General features: G+C 38.1%; 2 protein-coding genes across 2 annotated transcripts; both read left to right on the top strand.

Moving 5' to 3' along the window:
- Positions 1 to 292: 292 nt before the first annotated feature.
- LOC141540104 (uncharacterized) lies at positions 293 to 2,185 on the top strand. The gene has a single exon (XM_074263745.1). The coding sequence runs from the start codon at positions 432 to 434 to the stop codon at positions 2,067 to 2,069; it is 1,638 nt and encodes a 545-aa protein (XP_074119846.1). The 5' UTR covers positions 293 to 431; the 3' UTR covers positions 2,070 to 2,185.
- A 10,637-nt stretch (positions 2,186 to 12,822) lies between these two features.
- Positions 12,823 to 21,021, top strand: LOC141540119 (uncharacterized). Its single transcript, XM_074263782.1, has 5 exons — positions 12,823 to 12,954; positions 15,562 to 15,586; positions 15,809 to 15,952; positions 17,695 to 17,732; positions 18,980 to 21,021. Exons 1-5 carry the CDS (start codon positions 12,937 to 12,939, stop codon positions 20,195 to 20,197), a joined length of 1,443 nt encoding a protein of 480 aa, XP_074119883.1. The 5' UTR covers positions 12,823 to 12,936; the 3' UTR covers positions 20,198 to 21,021.
- Positions 21,022 to 25,363: the final 4,342 nt, after the last annotated feature.

Below are 25,363 nucleotides of genomic sequence, written 5' to 3' on the forward strand. Positions count from 1 at the left end.
TTTGTGTTCACTATGCCCCTAGTCTAAATTATACCTCTACTTAATTTCTCCTGTTTCCTAGTTCCAACCTTCTACTATCTTTCTAGATTTCATATTAGTTTTGAGAATAGGCAAAGCCACTTAAAGAGAAGTGTCAATGATGTTATTCATACTCTATTTTTTTCTCAGCATAGAGAATATTATATTTTCAATTTCTTGTTTCAGATTCAGAAAGAACTGAGAATGAGCAGTTATATGAAAGAGGGGAAGATTGCAGAAGAGCAGAGTCAAATGGAGAACCACTGTAAATAAACCTAAACAATTTCCCTAAGGAACATAGATTTGGAGAATATTTTGAACATGAGAGAAGTTTAAACATTTATTGTCAGAGAAACTCTACAGCATTGATTTTTAGAAAATCCTCTTTCCTCAAAAAAATATTTAGTTAAGCCATGATGACTCACAAGAATGCCATTATAGAGGATATCACCAAAAAATGTAATGAACTTGGGGCAGAATCAGTATTCTTTGTACATCATAAAGGAACAACAAAAGAAAAAGTCCATGAAGGTGATAATTGTGGCAAAAACTTTGAGCAGAAATCAGCTCTTTTTCTACACCGGAGAATTCACACTGCAGAGAAATCACACAAATGTAATGAATGTGGGAAAATTTTCAGTCGAAGCTCAAACTTGAACGAACATAAAAAAATCCATACTGGAGAAAAACCATATAAATGTAGTAAATGTTCAAAAGCTTTCATTTGTAGTTCCCGGCTCATTCAACATCAGTTAATTCACTCTGGGGAAAAACCTTATAAATGTTATGAATGTGGTAAAGCTTTTAGTCTGAATTCACAACTTAATAGACATCAGAAAACTCATACTGGAGATAAACCATTTGAATGTAATGAGTGTCAGAAAACATTTAGCCAGAGATCACACCTTATTCAACATCAAAGAATTCATACTGGAGAGAAACCTTATGGATGTGATAAATGTGGAAAAGCCTTTGGTCAGAATTCTCAGCTTGTATTACATCAGAGGATTCATACAGGAGAAAGGCCTCATGCATGTAATGAATGTGGAAAAACTTTCAATCAAAGATCACTACTTATTAGACATCAAAGAATTCACACTGGAGAGAGACCCTACAAATGTGATGTATGTGGAGAAACCTTTATTCAGAACTCACACCTTATTCTACATCAGAGAATTCACACTGGAGAAAGACCCTACAAATGTAAGGAATGTGGGAAATCATTCAGTCAAAGTTCAACTCTTGATCAGCATCAGATAGTTCATACTGGAGTAAAACCATACAAATGTAATGAATGTGGGAAAGCCTTCAGTTGGAGTTCACGTCTTATTCAACATAAGTTAATACACACTGGAGAAAAACCATATAAATGTAATAAATGTTCAAAAGCTTTCAGTTGTAGCTCAGGCCTTATTTTACATCAGAGAACTCATACTGGAGAGAAACCCTATAAATGTAATGAGTGTGGAAAAGGCTTCATTCAGAGTTCACAACTTATTCAGCATCAAAGAATTCATACTGGAGAAAAACCCTATGAATGTGATGAATGTGGCAAAGCCTTTGGTCAGAGCTCACAACTTATTCAACATCAAAGAATTCATACTGGAGAAAAACCTTATGGGTGTGATGAATGTGGGAAGTTCTTTAGTCAAAGCTCACAACTTACTTTACATTATCGAATTCATACTGGAGATAAACCTCATAAATGTAGTGAATGTGGAAAAGCTTTTTGTCAGAGCTCACAACTTAGACTACATCAGAGAATTCATACTGGAGAGAAACCCCACAAATGCACTGAATGTGGGAAAGCTTTCACACAAAGCTCGCTTCTTATTAGGCACCAGAGAGTTCACACTGGTGAGAAACCTTATGAATGCCATGAATGTGGGAAAGCTTTCAGCCAGAGTTCAACTCTTGTTCAGCATCAGATCGTTCATACAGGAGTGAAGCTTTTCAAATGTAATCAATGTGAAAAAGCTTTTAGTAGGAGTTCTTATCTTATTCTACATCAGAGAATTCACAGTGATGAGAAATCTACCCAAAGTAATTAATATGAAAATTTTCTGGTACTTTAAAGCCATATAAAGTTGCTTGGGGAAAAAAAAAACTGAATGTGATTAGTACAGGAAAGCTACAGATTGGAACTCATACCTTAAACTACATTAGACCAGTATTTGAGGAAAAAAACTATAAATGTAACAATAAGAAAAAGCCTGCACTTTTAATATCCTTCATTTAATTTGTATCACAATAGTCATACTGACAAAAAAATCGATAAGAGTTTTGCAATGGTTTTACCAATACCTCATTTTTTTACCTCACAGCTTTTCAGAGATGGCAGGTCGGTCCTCATCTTGTATCAATCTATAAGTGAAAAAGAATCTTCCCACACTATCCCTATCAAATAGTTATCTAATCTCTGCTTGAAGACCTCCAGTGATAGGGATTCTTCTACCTCCTGAGGCAGCTTATTACCCTTTTAAAGCACAGTTTGTAAAAAAATTTTCTTATGTTGTGCTGAAATCTGCAACTTTAATCATTGTCCCTAGTTCTGCTCTAGTGCTAAATAACAAATTTAGTCCCTTTTCCTCATTTTTACCCTTCATGATACTTCATATCTTCCTCAAAGTTTTATTTTCTCCAGACTAATGGTTCTTAAAATGTGATCCATGGCCTCTTTTCAGAGGTTCCTCAAAGTCAAAACTATATTTATTTATTTATCAGGGAAAAAAAAATTATTATTGTGAAAATAATAATGTTTAATTTTTAATAAGGTAAACAAGTAAACAAATAAATCAGTATGGTAAATAAATATGCTAGCTCATATTGAGTTTATAATCCACCAAAACCCCTCCATATTTTTCATTTGAATTATTTTAGTCTATTTAATTGTCTCTTTTAATTTTATATTTATTTACCTGATAACCAAATCTAGGACTTTACATTTATTTATATTAAATTTTATCACATTAAAGTTGACGCCACATTATAGTTTGATACCTTTTTGAATCCTGATTCATACACCCAAAGTTTGTTTTCCCTTCCATACTGGAAAAAAAAAAGTAACATGAAATCCATATGTATAATGTTTATAGCTATTAAATGTCAAAGTCTAAACTGTCACAAAATTTGTGATTAAATCCTTTAAGCTTGTCATGAGAAGAATCCTCATCTGTTTAAAACATCAGATATGAAGAAAACTTTTTTACATGACAAATATTTCTTTTATCTTAAATATATAAGGCCTTATGGCCTCTGCTTGTCATTCTATCCATCTCAATTTTGTTCTGGCTTTTTTAAATTCTAACTCTTAAATGTAGTCATTTATTTTGTACCTTTTATATACAAAGCATTACTTGACACAATAATGAGATTGGATCATTACTATAAATTTTAAATACAAGTAGAACTCAAAACTGAATCTCCTCTTGGAGGAACCCTCTTACAGTAAGCACACAATAGTTGTAGTGCAAAATAGAATAGAATTATACTCTGCACTAAGCAAAATTGAAAAGTCTTGCTATCTTCCAAACATGGATCTTACTCCTTTTCCCTTAGAAAAGATGAATGCCTATGGTGTCCACAACAATCAGAGCCATGTCCTGGGGCCTCTTCTTTCTCCAAACTCACCTTTGGTGATCATATTTCCTATGAATTAATTTGTTTCTATGGAAGGGAATCATTTATATGTGCATATATATGATATATATTTATACATACATGTTTGTATTTATATATATCCGTCTGTAGTTCTCAATTCCCATCCATTGTCACCAGTTGCTACTGAACATTATTAATTTTTTTTTATCAATATGAAGAAAATCTTCATTTAACTTGTATCCATTGCTTTTGGGTCTGCTTTTGGGGCCAATCAAAACAAAAGTAACTCATTTTCTTTAGGATAGCCTTTCAATCAATAAGTTGAGTTTGAGACCATATTCTGTAAGTTCCCTTAGCTCTCCTCAATTACTTAAAAACTTACAGTCACCAAACAAACAAACAAACAAAAGGATATCCCTTCTAAAATCAAAGGCTATTCCTCTATCTAGGACCTTAACCCCAATCCTTGCCTTTGTACCAGCAGCCAAGGAATTGTAACAACAGTATTGAAAGAATTTTACATGTTACTGTGTATTATGTTGGATAGGGTAAGGTACTGGGAAAGGTATTCAGGAGAAAGGACAATGCCATTACTGAACTGAGTGATTTATTTGGTCCTATAGAGATATTGTAGAGATTCTAAATTCCCAGAAAGACAAAATTTTGGCTGCAGACCATTCCTGAAAGTCACTCTGCTGTAATTTTCAGAATTGCATTTTGCACTGAACTGTGTATACCTTTGATACAGCAATACTACTATTGAGCTTATGTATCAAAGAAATTAATGGATGCCCATCAAATGGGAGTGGCTGAACAAATTATGATGTAAAAAAGTAATATTATTGCACAAAGGGGATGGTTTTACAAGATCTGCAAAAATGTATGAATTGATGCAGTGAGCAAAACAGAGAACAATTTATACAATAATAGCCTTATAAAGAAAAACAAGTAAAGATCACCTCTAATCAATATACCATTCACAACTCCAAAAGACCAATGATAAAATGTTATCCTACCTATCTCCTGAGAGAAAGAAGATGGAACCAGAATGCAAAATAAGATACCATTTTTGGACACAGCCCATAAGGGAATTTGCTTTTACATATTTATTACAAAAGGTTTTTAATTTTTTTTTTCAACTGGGAAAAGAGTTGGGAGGGATAGTGGGATTAGGGATGTAATAGGAAGAGAAAAGGGAGAGGAAAGGAGGAAGGAAAGAAGGAGGGAAGATTTTTCTCTTCTATCATCTTCACTCTTGCACTTGTCTTCCATTTCTCCTTGTCTACTGACTGTTTCTCCACTTCAAAAATGCCTTCTAATATGCTCGTGTCTCTCCGTTCTTCAAAAAACTCCTCATTTTTTCATTCATTCATTCCTGCTAGCTGTTGTCTTATATCTCTCTTTTTGTGTGTGTGGCTAAACTTGAGAAGAAAGAAAAGGAATTTTAGCAATTAAGAAGGGGAAAAACAAGTTCCCTATCAGAATTTACAATTAACCTGGAGAGAGGTGTCATTGACAGGCAAGCTAAATTGCTCAAGTTTAGGAGGGCCAATGGGATATAGGTAGGTTCTTTTATAGGGGAACTATAATCTTGGGGGGGTGTTGATAACATAACTTGGCTTTCTGATTGGATACAGTAACTGTGAAGTTAATATAGTTTTGTCAATGCAAAGAATTCAGCTAATAATTCAACCAGGGGTGTGAAGTGTGTGAGGATTCATTGAAAGAACTCAAAGAGATTCTCTTATAGTTACGTTGATGACATAGCTGATCGACTAGTCTCTAAAATAATCTAGCAATTGGAAAGAGTTTAGGAGAGTTTTATATACTGAAATTTGAGGCTTTAATTATTAGGCTGATATGATAGCTAGGTATAGATAAGGGAGGAGCCAGGATGTCTTTTCATTTTAGCAAGTTATTGTTATTTAGGGGAGAAGACAGATAAGAAGTCTGGATGTGGCTTTTACAAAAAGACAAAGAAGTCAGGATAGGGATTTTACCGAAGTCTATGAGACCAGCTCAAGGCCTTATCAAAGAGAAAGTATGACATGAGACAGGCAGGTACTTCAGCCAAAAAGTCCCTTTACTGATCTGAGAGTAAGAGTTTTTATATCTTTTGACATAACCATAACAAGCATCTTTCTCAGGAGAACTTTTCCCTGGCAGTTTCCTAGTTTCCCTGTTATAAAAAAGATAATTCAATTCTCAAGAGACTGAGTGGAGGAGTGGTGATTCAGAATGCCCGATTTTATACAGTCTTCAACTTTAGGACAGGCAACAGGGAACACCTGGGCTGGCCTGAAGCCACTGACTCCTCAGAACAGGATCTCCATAAGACTTAAATAAGGAGCAACAGCTAAAAAATTTTATTGCTCTATATTCCTTAGCTAAATATGCAGTTTTGAATAGACCCTGGACTTTAACCCATTATCTCTTCCTTTTTTTTCCTTTTGGAGAGACAAAGGCTGAGGATCTATCAGGTGGAATTGCAGTAAAAGTTCTAATCAAAATCATCCTATCAGTGCTCCTCCTTGCTTGCCTGGGTCCAAGGGCAAGATATAGATCAGGACAGCTGATAATTGGAAATCTAGTCATTAATATAGATAAAATCCTTCCCCGCATCCACCAAGACTATTGTAATAGCTTGCTGGTTGGTCTCCCTAACATAAATTGCTTCCTACTCCAATCCATCCTTCATTTTGTACTCTCTAAAGTGATTTTCCTAAAGTACATGTCTAACCATATTACTTCCCTACTTAATAGGAGGGTGGGGCCTCTCCAAAAGGGGTTTGAGATTTCTAACACAGGAGCACCCTTTCCCCCAATATCTCATCATGGTTAACTGACCCAAAAGAGGGCAGTGAACATGGCATAGCCATAAATAGTTTGTATAGGGAAAATTGAATCTTAGGACATGACTGGGATTTCTGACAGGAAATAGAAAGGTGAGGCTGCCCACAATGTTTTGATGAGGTACAAATGATGAGGCTAATGGTAGTGAAGAGGTACCAGAAATGGGCTGGGAAATCCCCTCTGGTTGGGGCAGGTCCAATGCAAAAGAATTCAAAAACCCAAAATCTGTGTGGCAAAAAGGGGTCTTATTGTTCACTAAGAAGGAAGCTTTCTTAGCTCCTGATTAGGAATTTGGAAGAGATGGATTAACAAAATCTTCATTACATGGGATGAGTTTTGGTCTGGAGCTGGGAGCTGTCTGGGCTAATCAATAGAGAACCATCAGACAGAGATCTCCAATTGAATAAAATCACTTAAATGTATTTTAAAGGCCTTTCCTAGGGTTTGGAAACTCCCCAAAGGGGGTACAGTTTTGGGGCCCCCCAAAAGATCTCAGTTTATATCAATGGAGGGTGATTGACCAAGATCTCCAATTTAATGAAACCTCTTAACTGTCTGGGAAAGGTATATGTTTCCCAGGGGAGAGCTTGAGACCCCAAATCACCTTTCTTTTACAGATTAAAGGGGACACAGTTTCAGGCCCCTCCCCCTTGCACACTTTACATCATTTTAACATAACTTGGATTTCTGACTGGAGGGACAATGGAGCTAAACTGATCTCTATCGGTGTCTTCTCTCTGCCTTCCTCAGGGATTTTATCAATTCTTCAGTTTCTCTTTCCCCAGCTTATACCATTCAGGACTTCTTAAACCTTATTCCCTCAAATATATTCTTGTGATCTTGTGGTCACCTTGTTCCTGGAACAAAACCTTCCATCTCCCGACTCTGGGCATTTTCAATGACAAACCCCCATGGCTGGAATGTTTTTCCTCCTCATTTTTACCTTCTGGCTTTCTAAGCTTCTATCAGGTCTCAGCTAAAATTCTACCTTTTGCTGGAAGCCTTTCCCCATTCCCCTTCATTCCTTCAGAGAATATATATAGTTTATTTGTATTTAATTGTTTGCATATTGTGCTCCTTAGGTGCTGGAACTTTCTTTGGCCTTTGTCTCCTTAGAGACATAACTAGTACTTAATAATACTTGTTGACTGATTGATAATCTGTCACATCTTATTTAATGGGGGCCAGGATGAATTATTGTGTAGATGAAAGAACAATAATATTCTTTTATACCATAATTTATTCAACCATTCCCCAAATGATGGGCATCTACTCACTTTCCAACTCACTTTCCAATTTTTTTGTCACTACAAAAAGAGTTTCTACAAACATTTTTGTACATGTGAGTCCTTTTGCCTTTTTATGATGTCTTTGGGATGGATAAGGGATTTGTCCAAGGTGTTACAACTAGGGAGTGTCTGAGGCCAGATTTGAACTTAGATCCTTTTGATTCAAGCTCTAGGGCTCTACACATTGCACCATCTAAACAACAACAGAGTTCTGGACTTTGAATAACAGGAAGTTGGGATCCATTCTTAAATTTGTTACTATAGTTATTAGAATAGTTGGGGGACTTTGGGTAAATTAATCTCCCCAATTCTCTATTTCCACATCTATTAAATGAGGGTACAAGCAATCACAATAGCTGGCTCCCCGGGTGAATTTGGCCAACCCAGAAGCACTATAGCAATGGAGTTGTTATCTGAAGTGGACCCGCAAGCACTAACTGGCGGGATTGTTTTTAGATCCCTAGGGACCGAATCTCCAGCAAGACAGGGCCAGGCCTGGCTAGGAAGGGGCAGGGATTCCTGGGAAGTCACCTAGGCTCAGTTCGGGTACCCCCCAGCGCAGCTGAGAGGATGAAGCTTCCACTAAGTCTAGAGCACTCAGATGTGCCAGGAAGAGAGCACTGAATGGCTCCCTTCCTCAACTCTCCTCTTCCCCCTCCCCTGGTCCTGCTGAGCTGCTTTTGGCTCTTGTCTACCTCAGCTCTCAGGGACAGTCTTTGGGGTCATTTGCTTTCGAATGGGGGAGGAGGTAAGACGGAAGGGAAATGAGTTGGGGAACAGGAGGAGTCTGAGGACCAGTGGAGGAGTCAGAACTTCCAGCCTCTCAGGCAATTGGCCATCATTTTGTTTTCCCCATTGGACAATGGCGGTAAACAGGCCCCAGCAGAGGAGGGACTTACAGAAGGCTACCCTGGGGCTCACGAGCTGGGGCACTATGGGGAAGAGATGTTGGAGAAGAGAGGAAGTGGGAGATTTTCTTTCATTCCATCGCCCTACAGAATTACAACAAATACTTGTTTAGTGACTGCTATGTGCAGAGCCCCAGGCTGGATGCTGCCAGATATTTAGTCTATTAGACAATATTTCTGGCCTTATGTTTGCCCACCTCCTAATGAAGAAGGAACCCCAAAACTCTGAAAATCCTTAAAGGAGAAAACCTCCTTCAACTCTGCCTCAGTGAGGGGCTTCCACCCCAAACACAAACAGTTTCATCTTTGTTTATCTTGGTGGGGCTGGCTCAGTCCCAAAACCCATTGAATTCAATTCAAATTCAATTCAAATTCTAGCCCTAGCTGAAATCCAGCAAGGAGCCAACCTTCGACTCCACCCATGAGCCCCCTTCAGCTTGTAGCCTAAGCCCTCTATTATAAAAGAGCCAAATTAAAACCTTCTCTTTGCAGAGGGTCCAAACATGCCAGCTAAGCCATGCTTGGCATCCCAAGGAGCCTCTGCCCACTGGAACACTGTTTCCAGTCTCACTTATTTCCTTAACTAGACTTTAACCTTACTTCCAATCCCCATAATAAACCTCTTTATTTAAAGTCTAGGTTTTCGAGTCTGTAAATTCCTTTACAGAGAACTGCTTGCCTGGCTAGAAGGGAATCCTCAGAACTCCCTGGCTTTGCACTGCCACTAGACCTTATTTAATTCCCTAACCACCAGAAACCCTAATTTCATTTGGGTACTACAAATCTAAACCTTGTCACTCTGATAGAATGTAAGCTCCTTGAGAGCAGGAACTTTACTTCCCCCACCTCCATACCCGGATGCCTGTCACATAGTAAACGATTAATAAATGCTTGTTCTATTGAATTTTGATTCATATGGCTTGAGGGAGGTGATTTTCTTCCAGAACAGATGTCTAGCCTCTGCTTGTGACTTATAATGTTGGGAATCTCATTCCCCATCAAGCATTATTCCACTTTGGGATAGATTATGATTGTTCACAGTATTCAAGAACTGGAAGGAACTTCAGAGTGACTCAACTCAATAGCATTCGGGACAGACTGGAAGACCCCCATGTGGTTCAAATGGCCAGATTTCCCGAGTGCTTGCTATGTTCCAGGCAGTGTGCAAGGCTCTGGGAATACAGAAGCAAAACTGAAACAAGTCCCTTTTTACTTCTATAGGGAGAAACATGTATACTTGTATCTTTATAAGAGGTAGTAAATATGTGCTTGATGTGAAAGTGTGCTTGATTTGGGTCATCTCTGGCTTCAAATTCTGGCCTTACCTAATGGGTCTCATTTCCTCATCTGTAAAATGAGGGAATTGAATTGAATGGCCTCTGAGGTTCCTTCCAGCTCTTGGATCTGTGATCCTATGACATAAGTGTGAGGGATAGAAAATCTATCCAAAAAATGACTACTCAGAGATCACTCATAGAAAAACAGAATTATTTATTAGAATCTCGAGAAGCAGATCCCATCCTGGTCTGTGAGCCAGATTCACAGCAGGAGAGAGCCACTCCCTTGAAGACGTTCACAGCTTTTATACATTTCAGACAAAGAACCTCCAAAATCCCACTCTCTATATGTTGTGATTGGTCATATTTGGTCAGTGGAATGCAGCTGACAAAGTGATTTACGGCCTCTTCTTCTTCTTTGGACAATGGAATACAGCCTGGGCCTTCAAGTGACTGGGGCCTATAGGCCTGATTTTACATTAGCTAGCAGTCTCTGATCAATATGTGCTTAATCTGTAAGTTCTTCACCTTATCTTACTCCACACATAAGTAATATAAAATCAATAAAAGCATGTATTTGAGGGGAAGAAATAGAAGGGATTAGGAGGTAGTCATGTGGGGTGGGAAGGTAGAGGTGATGCATGAGATTAGTTTTGAAGGAAACTAATGGTTCTCAGGAGGCAGAGTTGAGTAGGGGTGTTTTCCAGGCACAAGGCAGCCTGGGCAAAGGCAAGGAGACAGGAGATGGAAGGTCAGGTGTGAGGAACAGCAAGTTTATTAGGATATAATTTAGGCTAATGGGGATATTCCTGCTCATTTTGTTTGCACAGACAGGTCTGGGAAATGTTGATTTTCCTTATCTAGACAGGAATATTATGGAAATTAATGTCCCTGACTGAGATTTGAGTAACCCTAGGCAAGATAGCCCACCTCACATTTGATTAACTTTGGGAATACCTCTTCTCTGAAAAGCATATAAACTATGACCCTCCCACCCCCTCCCACACACATACCAAAGGACCTGCTGGCCTTATTAATCAAATAAATTACTCAGAAAAAAGATTAATAAAATATATGAAGGAGAATAGTACATAATAAGGTTGGAAAGGTAGGTCTGGGAAAGTTTTAAAGGGTTTTGAGTGTCAGAAAAATTTTATTTAATTCTAGAGATAATATAGAGTCTTGATGTTTATTGAGCAAGGGAGTGACATGGGGAGATGGACTTTAGGAATACTGGAAGTTTTTGGCGGATGAACTGGAGAGAGGAGAGACTTGAGGCAATTAGGAGGCTCTTGTAATTGTGTGGGAATAGTACAGGCAAGAGGTACTTCGGGCCTGAATTAGGTTGGTGGTTTTATGAGTAGGGGATGTCACAATCACTAAGACTTGGCAGCTCGGATGGAGTGTGAAGAATCAGGAATGAACGAATTAAAAGATGTTGATTTAAGTGCCAAATACTGTGCTAAGTGCTGGAGTTTTATGGAAATTCCAGACAGTTTCTACTTGCAAGGAATTCACATTCAAAAATAAGGGAAATAAAACACTTAAGAGTGAATATGCAGAGAGAATGGTAAGGCCCCACACCTCCGGGTGCCGTTGTTGGTCAGATGACAATTCCTTGTTCTTCATCTCTTCAGGATTGCCCCTAAGTGGTATCTGTGTCTGCCCTGCCACGTTGTGAAGTACTGTCTGTGAATGGAAAGATGTGGGCCCTCAATGAAAATAGAGGCATTCCGAGGAGGGATGAGTTTAGGGGTAAGGATAATAATTTTGGTTTGGGACATTTTGAATTTGAGATGTTTCTAAATCATTGTGTGAGAAATGTTCAAAAAACAATTGGTAATTTAGGACTGGGGCTAGATATATGGATGTGGAAGTCATAAAACATGAAAAACCAACCAACCAACCTTGGGAGCTTATGAGAGAGTGGAAAGAAAAGATTTAAGAGATTTAAGAACAATCTTGGGATGAGGAGACTATTACTTTAATGCAGGGGAGAGATGATATGGACCTAAGTGACATAGTGGTTGTATAGTGAATGACGTTGTGGAGGTAGCCGCCATACAACTTGACAGATGATCGTCATTGGCTGAGAGGGAGGCAAGAATCAGGGATGAATTCTGAATTTAGGTGACTGAGACACTGGTGGTAACATGAACAAAATCGCAGCTTACAGCACCGGGCGTGAAATCAGGAAAACCAAATTCAGTCCTGTCTCAGGCACTTACTGTTCATGTAACTGTAGGTTGTGTGGAGGCATAACTACCTGCTACATTTTTTCTTCCATTTTAAAAATTTTTAAAAATTAATTAAAAAATAATAGCACCTATGTCCCAAAGTTTTTGAGGCTCACACGAAGTACTTTGCCCCGGGGCTGCTCCCCTCGTGAGGGAACGCTCTTTAAGTCTCAGCTCCAGACCCGGGGCGAGAAGGGTTCGGCTCCAGCGCCGTCGGCTAAAGCCAGCTGGGACTGCAGGAGGCCGAGCTCCCAGCCTCCCCATCCGGCCGCGCCTTCTCTCCTCCTCAGAGAACGAGGACCGAATGAACCAGCGAGACGGGGAGTCCTCCAGGGACCCTAGAGCGGACTGACACGAACCCCGGAGGGCTCTCGGGGCGCGCCCGGGCGGCCTTAGGGGCGGGCGGAGAGCAAGCTTCCGGCTCGCGGCAGGGGCGTCTTCGAGGTCTCCCCAAAGGTGTTTGAGGCCGTCTCCCTCCACTCTGCATCTCCCGGTCAAGAGGGTTAGGAGGGAGCGACTGGAGAGCTGGTGAGGCCCGGAAGGTGGCATCCCCCGCGCCTCAGCTCGGCGTGCACCCCCAGGGTTTGGAAACTTGGTCTAGAGCCCGTACTCCAGAACCCGCGGATGAGGTAGAAGTGCTAGCAACTGTCCGCTATTACTGCGGTGGGAAGTTCCGAAAGGCTTCCGAGGATTCTGGGGAAGGAGGGAGAGGGCCTTGGGCCTTAAAGGGTCCGTAGAAGTTCTCGGGGCTGGAATGAGCAAAGGCTTAACGGTGAGCGAATGCTGGCTGCATGGGGGGAGGGGGAGGAGACCTCTCCCGCTTAACTGGAGGGCACCGGGTTTGTAGGGTGGGCATAGGGAGTAAGCCGGAGGGCAGCTTAGCAGGGTAGGATTTACAGGAGTCATTTTATCCTTGATTCTTTTTTCCACTTACTTATGTTTAGTGCTTTAATAGTGCCTGGAGCATAATAAGCACCTAATTAATTAAATATTATTTTAAGCAATTGTTCTGAGTCTCTTTGTCGGATTGGGAGATTGGATTGTAGTTAATCCACCTTTAAGCCTTTGCTCATTCCAGCCCCGATAATTTCTGAGATCGATGAACTTTTTTTTTTTATTAATATACTTTGATCATCGTATTTCAGCATAAATTGTTTCCTTTATAATAGTATGAATTTTATTTTGTAAATTTAGAAACATTCTGAGTAGGGATCCGCAAATTACACCAGACTCGAGGACTGCGATTCAAAAAGATTGATTATTAAATGATTTTGGGGGGTGGAAAAGGTCCTACCCAAATAAATTCAACAAAAAGTAAATAAGCCATTTTGACAAAAACAAAGGGTCTACCTAGCAAAGCAATGTGGAAAATGTTGAAGAGATGTTAAGGCCAATTTGTAGAAGACTGAAAACCGGGCTGAGGAATTTCCACTTAGTCATAGAATCTCAGAATTAGAAGAATTTTGCCCGGAGATTGCCTTTGTAGTAGAGGCATTCCATTCTATTTTAGACAGTCCAGGAGTTAGAAAGAACATGAGGATATGTTCCTACTGGTCAGCGGTGGAAAGGACCTTGTTATTTGCAGTGTTGAGTTGTTTTCAGTTCTGTTCAGTTCTTTGTGACTTCTTCATTAGAGGTTTTTTGACTAAGGTATTGGAGGGATTTGCCACTTCCTTCTCCAGATCATTTTACAGATGAGGAAACTGAGGCAAACAGGGTTAAGTGACTTGTCCAGGATTACACAGCTAGGAAGTGTCTGAGGCCACATTATCATTCAAATCTGTGTTAACATCTTCTGTGTCCTCTCTGATTTTTATTTATCTTGTCAGCTCTTTCTCCGTTACATTCTAGTCTGGTTTGGGCAGCACAGCAGTAACCCACGTTTCACATCTCTGGTGTATAGGATGAATTGAAGGAAAGGGGTGCTGGAAGCACGGAAATCATACCATACTATGCTATAGACAGCAATAGATGAAGATCTTGTGCCAGAGATGCTTCGGTGAGAATGGGAAGAGAGAGTTGTGTTTGAAAACTTATTATAAGGGAAAAATCAACAGAGTATAGAGGACAGAGTCTGCAGTGACATTACAGTTTATAGTTAAGATTACTAGGTAACCAGAATAAATAAACAAGCTGGATAGGATATTGAGATGAATGCAATTTAAAGTGCAGTTTGTGGTAATATTAGTCTGGATTGTCCCCAAAGAAATTTTTCCTATCAAGTTGCTCAATAAGGAGTAATCAAATAAGTCAGTTGACAGTTGAAGGTTCAGAATTAGAATTTGTGAAAGAAGTAGTATACCATTTGATTCAGATCTTTTGTTACTACAAAAGTGAGAAAAAGTTATCTATATTACTTTATTTCAGGTGATTTCACAGACTGTCATTTGTTCAATGTTATTTTGGCCAAGTACTATAAACCTTGAGCTCAAATTTCCTCATTTCTAAAAAATGAATATTTGTACTACTTATATTACAAGTTGTTATGAACAAATCTACAAAGTACTATAGGAATGTGACCTGTTATTACTTATGCTATTTATTATTAGTGTTATCATCATCATTGTTGGAAAAGTGGTATAGTGTAATGGAAAGAGCTTTGGACTTGGAATCAGGATTGGGAGAGACTGTTACAAATAATGTTTCCAGCCCTTATTTTGAGTCCTTTTAAAAGTCATTTCCTTGAGTTTCAGTTTCATCTGTGAAAGGACGATAATCTCTAGCACCTCCTTCACAGAGCTATTGTGAAGATCAGTAAAGATAATACATGTATTTTGCAACCCTAAAAATGACATAAATGTCAACTGTTTGTCATTTGATTGCATTGGTTTCTACTACTCAGATGATCTGTTTCTGACTGAAAATTACCAAGTGGTTTAAGTTATAATAGATGGATATCACCAAAGACCAAATGAATGAAGCTGCCTTTTACTCACATTAATCCTCTAGTGATAACGCACAGCCCTGAGACATTCAACTCTAAGACATTTAGTCCACAACACTCCAGGACAAGGCCCAAACCAGATTATAGTGTAGTCAGGAAATGTTTGAGGAAACAAATAAAAATGTAATAAACTATAAATAATGTTAATATAATTTTCTAAATCAATAAATGGCCTGCAGGAATCCTTATGTATTGTCAAGATCCCTATTTCTATTTGAGTTTGATGCCACTGATGTACAGTGTTGTTATAAAGCCTCCACTTTGAAGAAAACTACTACCTTTTCTGTACTTGCCCAAGAATACTAATCAAAGAGGATGGCATTAAAAGTTATATATTTATCTATCTACAGATAGATAGATAGATAGATAGATAGATAGATAGATAGATAGATAGATAGACTGTTGTCTAATTATGGCATTTTCTCTTTCCCTCAGCTTACAACTTCTCTGCTTATTCCAGGTAAGTCCTTCCCTGTAATCCGGATCTCTGCTGCTGGATCAGATTCTCTTCCATTCAGATTGTTCCCAATTTCCTTGGGGTTTCCTTTTGTGATTTTCTGCTTCCTGCCAAGTGGACACTAACGTATGTGGGTTATAAATGTTATATTTATACTCATGGATAAATATGAGACTAGGAGTGAATTCTCTAAACACAATCCATGATTCTTTTCCTGTAAACTAGATTGCTTCAGACTATGGGAAACTTCATGGTCATTAGAAATACCTGCCCCATGCTCTATCCAACCCAAGACTTTCTCACAAAGTTCCCAAAGAAGTAAACAGGAGATGGAGGACTTAGGGTTGAACTCCTGGGCATTACCAGCAGGTTAGTGATTACAAATATCTCTTTTCCCCCAGTACTCAGCCAAAATTTTATCTAAATCCTACTTGAATCTCATCTGATTTTGCCACCCTCTGAAATAAGATCTATAAGTCTGCTTGGGAAATAGGAATTCCTTTTGCTTGCCTAAAGTTTTCTTTTTTGGGTTTAAAAAAGAGTTACAGATTTAACTTTTGTGGCTACATAAACAAACCTGTACCTATTTCTGATCATATCCTCTTTCAACCTAGGTAGAGATGATTATACACATATAACCTATATCAGATTGTTTGCTATCTTGGGGAGGGAGGAGATAAGGAAGGGATGAAAAAAACTTTTAGAACTTAAAATCTTATAAAAATGAATATTGAAAACTGTATTTACATGCAATTGGAAAAAAAATATTGTTGAATTCAACCCATGTAGAGTGCCACAAGTCATCATTGTTTTGGTTGAATTTAGATAGCCAATCTTGGAGAGATTACAACACACCCCACAGGATTTTTATGAGGACAAAACATGATAATATATGTCAAATACTAATTTTATAACCACAAAGCATTAGAAAAACTTTAGTAATTTATCATGATGCTCAATCTATGCATTCTGTTAAAATTCTGGTAGCTTCTAAACAGGTTCTTAGTACAGGCCCATCATTATAATAGTTTTAACTCTCCCTTTTTCCTGTTCTGGATATTTTCCCAGTGCCATTAAATATTTGTTAGGAACTGAAATATGAGGCTTCCTCTTCTGGTCCCTTCTGACTGACATAATCATCCTTATTTACATTTTGTAATTCCATCCTTGTTTCTTCCCTCTATATTTATTAGGCTGTCAGCTGTATCTACCCTTTATCTTTCCCCTTCTGGGCCCAAGAAGTAGTGACATTTTTTGGTTCTAATAATTGTTTTTTTTCCCCTCATCAGAAAACAGTAATATTGGAGGGTATGTCTATGTTTTCTATAAGGTAGAAGTGGAAATATCTGGATCACAAGCCTTTATAAAGATATTATCCTGGAGGATTTGGGGAATATGGCTTAGGTGTTTTGCTGATATTCTTACTATTTCTATTCATCTGAGATGCTGTTCTTCTTAATCTGCCCAATCCAGAGGGGCCTTGTTTCAGATGCCAAACTCTAATCCTTTTTCAGGGTCGGGGCATTTTTTCTGTTTCCATCATTCATTTGCCTCATGTCATTTGAGACAATTAAGTGGTACAATGGATAGTCCTAGCATTAGGAAGACATGAGTTCAAATCGAGCCTCAGATTCTTACTAATTGTGTGACCCTGGGCAAATACTTAACCTGTTAGACAATAGAACATTACTATTCGCATCCCCTAAGTGACAAGTCTTATATCTTTAAAGGAGAAAATAGGAGGCTGCCTTAAAATATTCAGAAGATACCTTCTTCATCCTTGTGAGTGTCTTCAAAAATGTTGTTCTGATCTCTTTCTTTAAACTCTTACAACTCTTCCAGCATTTGAATGTTGATATCCCCATTACTAGGGACTTCCCATTGTTTTAGCCAAGAGAGACTAAATGAGTTTATTATCTGTCTTCATATTTCTCCCTTATTGGTCCTACTGTTTCTGGAAATGAATTTCCTGTAGAGAGTCTACCTTTCCCTTTGAACCTTCCTGCCTGGCCTCTCTGAATATTTTTCCCCTTCACTTGTCTCTTGAAGACTCAGAGGCTGAAACTGCATCCTGAAGTTGTTTTGATTTCCCATCCCTTTTCTTTCTCCAGGGGCACGATATGCAGTTTCCAGTAATGTGATCTCTCAGGTAGGTTGAGAGAAAGAATTATAGATCCTGGATATGTGATATGCCAAAGATAGAAATATATCCACAAGTTCCTACACAGGTGAGCAAGAGAAGATCAGTCAGCAAGAGGTACTATCTTATCTCTAAAAATATTCAGAATTCCTATAAATACAGCATTGCTTTAGAAAAGTTTTATAAGCAAGAAATGAACATGTGGATTGGGGCAGCATTGAGAAGTCATACCTGAAATGAACAGACTAATCTGTTGGAAAGTATTGGGGAAGTAAGAATACTTACTGGAGTAGTCATGCTTGATATGACCAGGTTTGTCTATGGGAAAGCATTGGGGAAGTGAGAATACGTAGTTTGGGTCTGTGATGTTAGAATGAAGGTCTTGGTAAAACATATTAAAGCTGTAAGGAAACAGTTGACCAACCATATCTCTCAATGGAGAGAAAGATTCTGGAAGTTATTGAGCATTATTGGCAAGGAATAGGTGCTGAGTGTCAGATAACAGAATCCTTTAGTGGTAAATGAGTTTATGGATTAAGCAATAGGGGAAGAATGGGAGACGCAGTAGGTATAAAAAGTGAAATAGGGAAAGAATTGTATAGGCCTATGGTGTAAAGAACAGAGATTAGTTGGAGATTATGCATAATTTCTTGCCTAGCATGTTAGGAGTTGATAGCACTACCCATAGTGATGACAAGATCAGTAATAAGGGATATTGATATTTTATGTGTAAGTTAGAAGCTTTATATCTAATCCAGATTTTCTTATTAATACCTAGGAATATTTTTGGAGAAATAATAAAATTAATGGGCATGAAACGTATGTGTGAATGCTAATTTGAAAGAAGAATCAACATAAATCCAGGCATAGAGTGGAATCTTAGTCCAGATAAAGGGGAATTGATAAAAGTGTGGAATAAAATTAAGTGACTCAAGATAGGTAGGAGCCAAACTAATTGAAGTGTGAGTCCTTACAGCTTAAGTCAAGAGAAGAAGTTAAAGAGTGGATGATGTTCATTTCATAACACGTAAAAAAGAAGGGTTTGAGAGAAGGAACTTTGGAGTTGGCTGTGAAAAAATCTTTCCTGATTACATGGAATATAAAAGTCACAAATCACATGGCAAGGATTCCATGTGGGAAGTGTCTTTTAGGAAGTAGATTTCAAAGGTAGTTTGAGCAACTAAAATGGTCTACTACTTTTAGACATTAATAAATCTTTTCTGACACTAGCATTTTCCCTTTTCCTTTTGTTTCAGATTCTAAAAAGTATGCCATTGTATGAAAAACAGGAATTTCCCAAAAGTGTGCTCTTCTATGGAAAGAAAATAGAAGTACTTCTGCATGATATTCCTAAAGAAGTTTTCATAGATAATGGAAACTATACAGGTGGGATTTTGAGGAAATCCTTTTCCCAAGAGAGTGGTTTCAGAAAAATGACTAAGACTTATAAAAAAATCTCAATAGGAAAAACTCAGGAGTGTAATCAATTTCAGAAGAATTTTGGCCAGAATTCAAACTATACTACTCATCAAAAAAATTCTACAAAAGAGAGAACTCATAAATGTGCCACCTGTGACAAAAGTTTCAGATATAATTGTGACCTTATTCAACATCAGAGAATTCACACTGGAGAGAAGCCCTATTGTGATGAATGTGGAAAAGGTTTCAGTCGTAACTCATTGCTTACTAGACATGAGAGAACTTGCACAGGAGAAAAACCATATAGATGTAATGAATGTTGGAAAAGCTTTAGTCAAAGCTCACATCTTATTCAACATCAGAGAACTCATACTGGGGAGAAACCCTATGAATGTATTGAGTGTGGTAAAAACTTCATTCAGAGCTCACAACTTATTCAGCATCAGAGAATTCATACTGGAGAGAAACCCTATGGATGTAAAGAATGTGGAAAAGGCTTCAGTTCAAGTTCTCACCTTACTCAGCATAGAAGAATTCATACTGGAGAAAGACCATATAGGTGTGATAAATGTGGGAAAGCCTTTAGTCAAAGTTCACATCTTATTCTACATCAGAGAACTCACACAGGAGAAAGACCCTATGAATGTATGGAATGTGGGAAATGCTTCAGTTGTAGCTCACACCTTGCTCAACATCAGAGAATTCATACTGGAGAAAAACCTTTTGAATGTAATGAATGTGGTAAAACTTTTTGTCTGAACTCACAACTTATGAGACATCAGAGAACTCATATAATAGGAGAAAAACTCTATAAATGTAATGAATGTAGCAGAGCCTTCAGTCAGAGTTCTCACCTTATTCAGCACCAGAGAATCCATACAGGAGAGAAACTCTATAGGTGTGTTCAGTGTGGGAAAGCTTTCAGTAGAAGCTCAAACCTTATTCGGCACCAGACAACTCACACCAGAGAGAAACCTTTTAAATGTCAACAGTGTGGAAAAACTTTTTTTCACAGCTTACAACTAAATAAGCATCAGATATTTCACACAACATAATTTTCCTTGGAGAAGAACCTGTAAATGCAGTTGAAGAAATTGTGCCAAAGTTCCACTTTTAATCAGCATGAGATAATTCATATAATCATTGGCAGGTCAAATGAGCCCCAATTTCCTTATCTGTATAGTGGGACTATTAATACTTGAATTGCTGACCTCATAGAATTGTGAGGAAAGTATTTGCAAATTTTAAAACACTATATTAATGTATATTCTATAAGAAAGAAGGCCAACAAACATAAGAGATGGGGCAAATCCTTCAATATCTGTTCAAGCCTTTATTCTGTAATCTGAGAGTTTTTCATGGAATGTAATGAAAAAGGGAACTCATCAGTCAGTATTATTTAGGATTGTAGAATCATAGGATCGTATATTTAGAGCTGGAAGGTATCTCAGACGTCATCTACTAATCCAAGCCTGCCACTTTACAGAAAAGGAAAATGAGAGTCAAAAAGTGTTATTTGTTAAAGATCACATAGGTAGCAAAAGATAGAGCTCTAGGTTTTGAACATGGATTTTCTTGATTCATACTCTAGAATTCTTTCTGATGCCTTGAGCATTCTCATATAATCTTTGAAATTGAGTGCCTCAGAAATCTTCTAATTCGAATCCTTTGTTTTATTGGTGAGGAAACCTGAAGCCCAGTGAAGTCAAATAAATTGTCCAAAGTCATCTAGCTGTTAAATGGCAGAACCACATCTCAGTTTTCTTAATTTCTTGTCTGTCTCTTCTTATCTAATCTCTTAATTTATAATATTTCTACTATGCTGTGTTGCTTCTGACAGTTTAGAATTCATTGAAATAAAATAAAATCATTGGCCCCCTGGATAGTCTTATATATAGGACATAGAAAGAACTTTTTTTTTTAATTGATTTTGGATTTTGTTTTGTTTTTTGTTTTTTCTTTTCAAGGGCTATTCATATTATATTCATTTTTTCCAGGGTCTGAAGTCTCTGGAGAATAAAGGAATAGACTATACGTTTACCATAATCACAATTACACACAGAAGGAATACTTTTTCTTTTCCATTACTTTCTTTTAAAAAATTTTGGTCTTTCCATTATTCCCACCTCTCCCAGCAAATTTTGAAAGTAGTAAGTCCCCCATAGACACTCACTCTTCCTCTCTCTCTCTCTCTCTCTCTCTCTCTCTCTCTCTCTCTCTCTCTCTCTCTCTCTCTCTCTCTCTCTCTCTGTCTCCTCTCTCTCTCCCCTCTCCCCTCTCCCCTCTCCCCTCTCCCCTCTCCCCCCCCTCTCTCTCTCTCTCCCTCTCTCTCTCTCTCTCTCTCTCTCTCTCTCTCTCTCTCTCTCTCTCTCTCTCTCTTCCCCTCCCCCCCCATGAAATTAATTTCCTCTTGTTTCTTTCTGTGTTGTAAGTTAATTACCCCTTCTAGAGGAAAATGACTTACATGTTTCATCCTCATTCTTTTGGACTCACAATTTATCATTGTGTTCATCAGAGTTCTAAAGTTTTTTGAAATTTTTTTTTCTACAGTGTTAATACTGTAGTGTATTCAACCCCCTCCTTTTTACAATTGAAGACATCGAGCCTCAGAGAGATGAAGGGACTTATTTCAAAATAAATAGAGGAACCTAGATTTGGAACTGGAAGAAATCTTAGAGCCCATCTAGTTCAATCTCTTATGATAAATGAACTGATGCCCAGAGAGGTTAACTAAGGTATTCAAGGCTATGTAGGATGGGTTCACAAAAATTTTCCTCATAAACATCACAGTGGCTCCCTTGGAGCCATTTCTACTCTGTCTACTGAACTCTCAGAGCTGACCTAAGAAGAGTAATCCCCACATTCATTCATTCATGAGACATCTATTAAGGATCAGCATTAAGTAGAGTTGTTTTTTTTCCCCATCTTGTAGAACTAGGAGTAACTACTGTGCTGAGCTAGAATCTTTTATCTGTAGAGCATTGTCTTGACTTCTAAGGTGAATGCAGTAGATAGAGTCCTGGGCCTAGAGTCAGAAAGATTCATCTTCCTGAGTTCAAATGTGGCCTCAGATACTAGCTGTGTGATCCTTGGCAAATCACTTAAGTTTATTTCCCTCAATTCTTCAAGTGTAAAATAAGCTGGAGAAGGAAATGGTAATAAATTTGTCAAGAAAACCCTAAATAGAATCAAGAAGAGTCAGACATAACTGAACAACAATAACAAATGTCTGTCCTTAAGAAGTTTATAATTTAATGGGAGAGAACATTCAAAGAAATATATGCAAAGCAAATTATAATAGGAAAAAAAAAAAGGAAATAATAAAGGGAAGGCACAGAATTAAGGGGTTGGGAAAGACTTTATTTAAAAGATGGGATTTTAGTTGGGACTTGAAGGAAGCCAGAGATATCAAACAGAAAATACAAAACAGTTTCTGAAAGAGAGGGCTCTAAAGGCGTTCAGGAGAAGCAAGAATTTCCCACATGTTCTTGTTTCATGGCATTCTTAGTATTTTAATAATTTTTTTCATAGCACAGAAATATCTAATAGTTCTGTATATTAAATAATTAATTTGTTTCAAACTACTTAGTCATGATAATGCAACGTGTTTTTGTCCTAACAACTTAGTAGCCATTAGCAGCCAACAAAAAACCAGTCATTCCACTTAGAAGCAGGGGATAGAGTATTGGGCCTGGAGTCAAGAAGACTGATGGATTTGGCGAGTTGATAAGTATTTTTATGTTTATAAAATCTAAGGAATGAGAAAGTTCAAGAAGTTACTGATATAGTTGAAAGTACAAGTAAACAAAAACATCTGGAACATTCCAAGAGCAACAATGAAAATTAACTCTAATGTTGAAACTGAACTGTCTTGGAATTTGGTTTGAACAGTGACACTATAGCTATTTCCCTCAAATATTTACCATATCCTGAAGTACCCATGGGAAAATATTAATGAGCAACAGCACAAAGTTTTCAGAGATAGACTGAATATATGAGTAGGTACTTTGAGGAAAACCAAAGCTGCTTCGGGTGGAAGGAAAGGGGAGTACACTGGGGACCACCATTGCAAAAGCATAGAGAAGACATTGGGATATCATGTTCAGGGAATAACAAGCAGGCCAAATTGTATAGAGTGTACAATGTATGTGAGTAATGTATCCTATCATCCTAGAAAGAAAGATTGGATCCAGATAGTGAAATGCCGGAGGAATTTGTACTTCATCCCACAAGTGAGAGGGGCCCACTGGAACTTCATCAGGAGACTCATGTGGTCAGAACTGTCAGAACAGATTCTTTTAACTTGCCAACTGTTGTCTGCTGGGCTAGCTTTTGAAAAGTCACACCATGATGAAGTCTAAGGATTTTATAATGGGTTAAGGAGTGACAATTGGACAACCAGAGTGATGGAATAAATGAATAAAGCCTTTCTATATTAGGTTGAGTTTACAGGATGGAGGGCAAGTTATCTCATTAGGAAGAATATCTAAATTGTCAGAAAAAAGCCAGGAAGGTGAGATTGAACCTTGCCTCAGACACTTGCTAAAATGTGATTCTGAGCAAGTTACTGAATTCTGGCCTTAGATTCCACATCTGGACAGTGAGAGGGCTGGGCTTTAATTCCCTCTAAATTCTCTTATAGCTCTAAATCCAGAGTACTAACTGAGGTGGGTACTATAGGTAGTACCACCCCCATTTTATGAATGAAGAAATAGGTTTAGGTAGCAAGTTATTTATGTCTGTGGTCTTATAGCTCATGGGTGCTTAAAGAGGCATGTGAAGTATATGTGAGCACATATTGTCCTGACTCCAAGTGTAACAATACTGGTGACTGCTATCTCCTATGTTGATGGAAGTGGATGTTAGCAAGAGAAATAAGAACATGAAGAACAGGTATGGAAAAGAAAGATGGTGAAGGCAGAGGAAAAGCAATCAGTAGAATCTGTCAGCAAACACTAAGCACCTACAATGTAAAAGGCACTATGTTTGATACTGGGGACACAAAGGCAAAATCCCTTTTTAATGGAAGATACTGTACCAAAAAATTATATCCACAACGTAAATAGGGCATTTCAGAGGGAAGACCTTGGCAATGGGAAGAGAAAATGGTATTCCCTCCTGAAAACATGGAATTTAAAATGAAAAAAAAAATTCAATTAACAAAAATCTGCTTTCCTTCCCACTCTTACCTGCTTCTTGCCACCTCCACTGGGAAAGAAAGAAAGATCTGTTACAAATATGTATAGTCAAAGGAAATGCCCAGATTGGTCATGTCTCTCTCTTCTCCCTGTTTCTCTCCTCTTCCTCTATTAAGTATCACTTCTATCACTATCAGCAAATAATTAACATGTTTCATCATGAGTCTTTGAATTAGGATTAGAAGATGGGGTTTAAGTTTAATTTTTTAAAAACTTTTTTTAATCAGCAAAATCTAGATTCACCCACCCCTCTCCCTCTTGAGAACAAAAGGAAAAACCCATTACAAAACTGGTTAAGCAAAACAAATGTCCAAATTGGCCATATTTTAAAAATGTTTTGTACTTTGAGTTCTACCTCTTGGGAATGGTTATCACTAATATTTCATCATTAGTTGCTGGAACTCTGTCTTCCCAGAAATCAGCTGGAGTCAGGATCACTAAACGTCTTTATTTTTGATCTTTTACGGTCAAGGCCAGGGGGTTAGGTCTAGCAATCTCACACACACCTTCCTCCCTCAAACACCACAAGAAAATGACCAAGTGTCAGCGTCTCAATTTCCTCTCCCTCCTACTCCTCCCACACACGTCATTTTCCCCTCTTTGTCCCACCAATCAAGTCAGCACAGAACACCTGGGGAGGGTCAATCTTCAAACAACTTAATATGGAACCATCCAATTGGCAATTAGTCTCATATGCTCCATTATCCAAGCGCATTTGCTCAGTTCTAGCCCTTTACAACTAGTCCTCTAGAATTTGTTATTTCATTATTTAGGGTTAAGGTGTGAATTTAGGATTAGGGTTTCTGGTATTATATGTACATTAATTTTATTAAAATAACATTTCTGAATCATGTTGGGAGAGAAAAATCAACAAAAGGAAAAACCACAAAAAAAACCTTTTTGTTTTTGGGAAAAAAAGTGACCATAGCTGTAAAGTTCTGATCGTCTCTCAGTTGTAATCCTTCTCTGGGAGGAGGTTTCTTTTCTCTGTGAATCTTTTTCTCTGTCCTCTTCACTTGCGAA

This window comes from Sminthopsis crassicaudata, chromosome 1, assembly GCF_048593235.1.
Source record: "Sminthopsis crassicaudata isolate SCR6 chromosome 1, ASM4859323v1, whole genome shotgun sequence".
Lineage (NCBI taxonomy): Eukaryota > Metazoa > Chordata > Mammalia > Dasyuromorphia > Dasyuridae > Sminthopsis > Sminthopsis crassicaudata.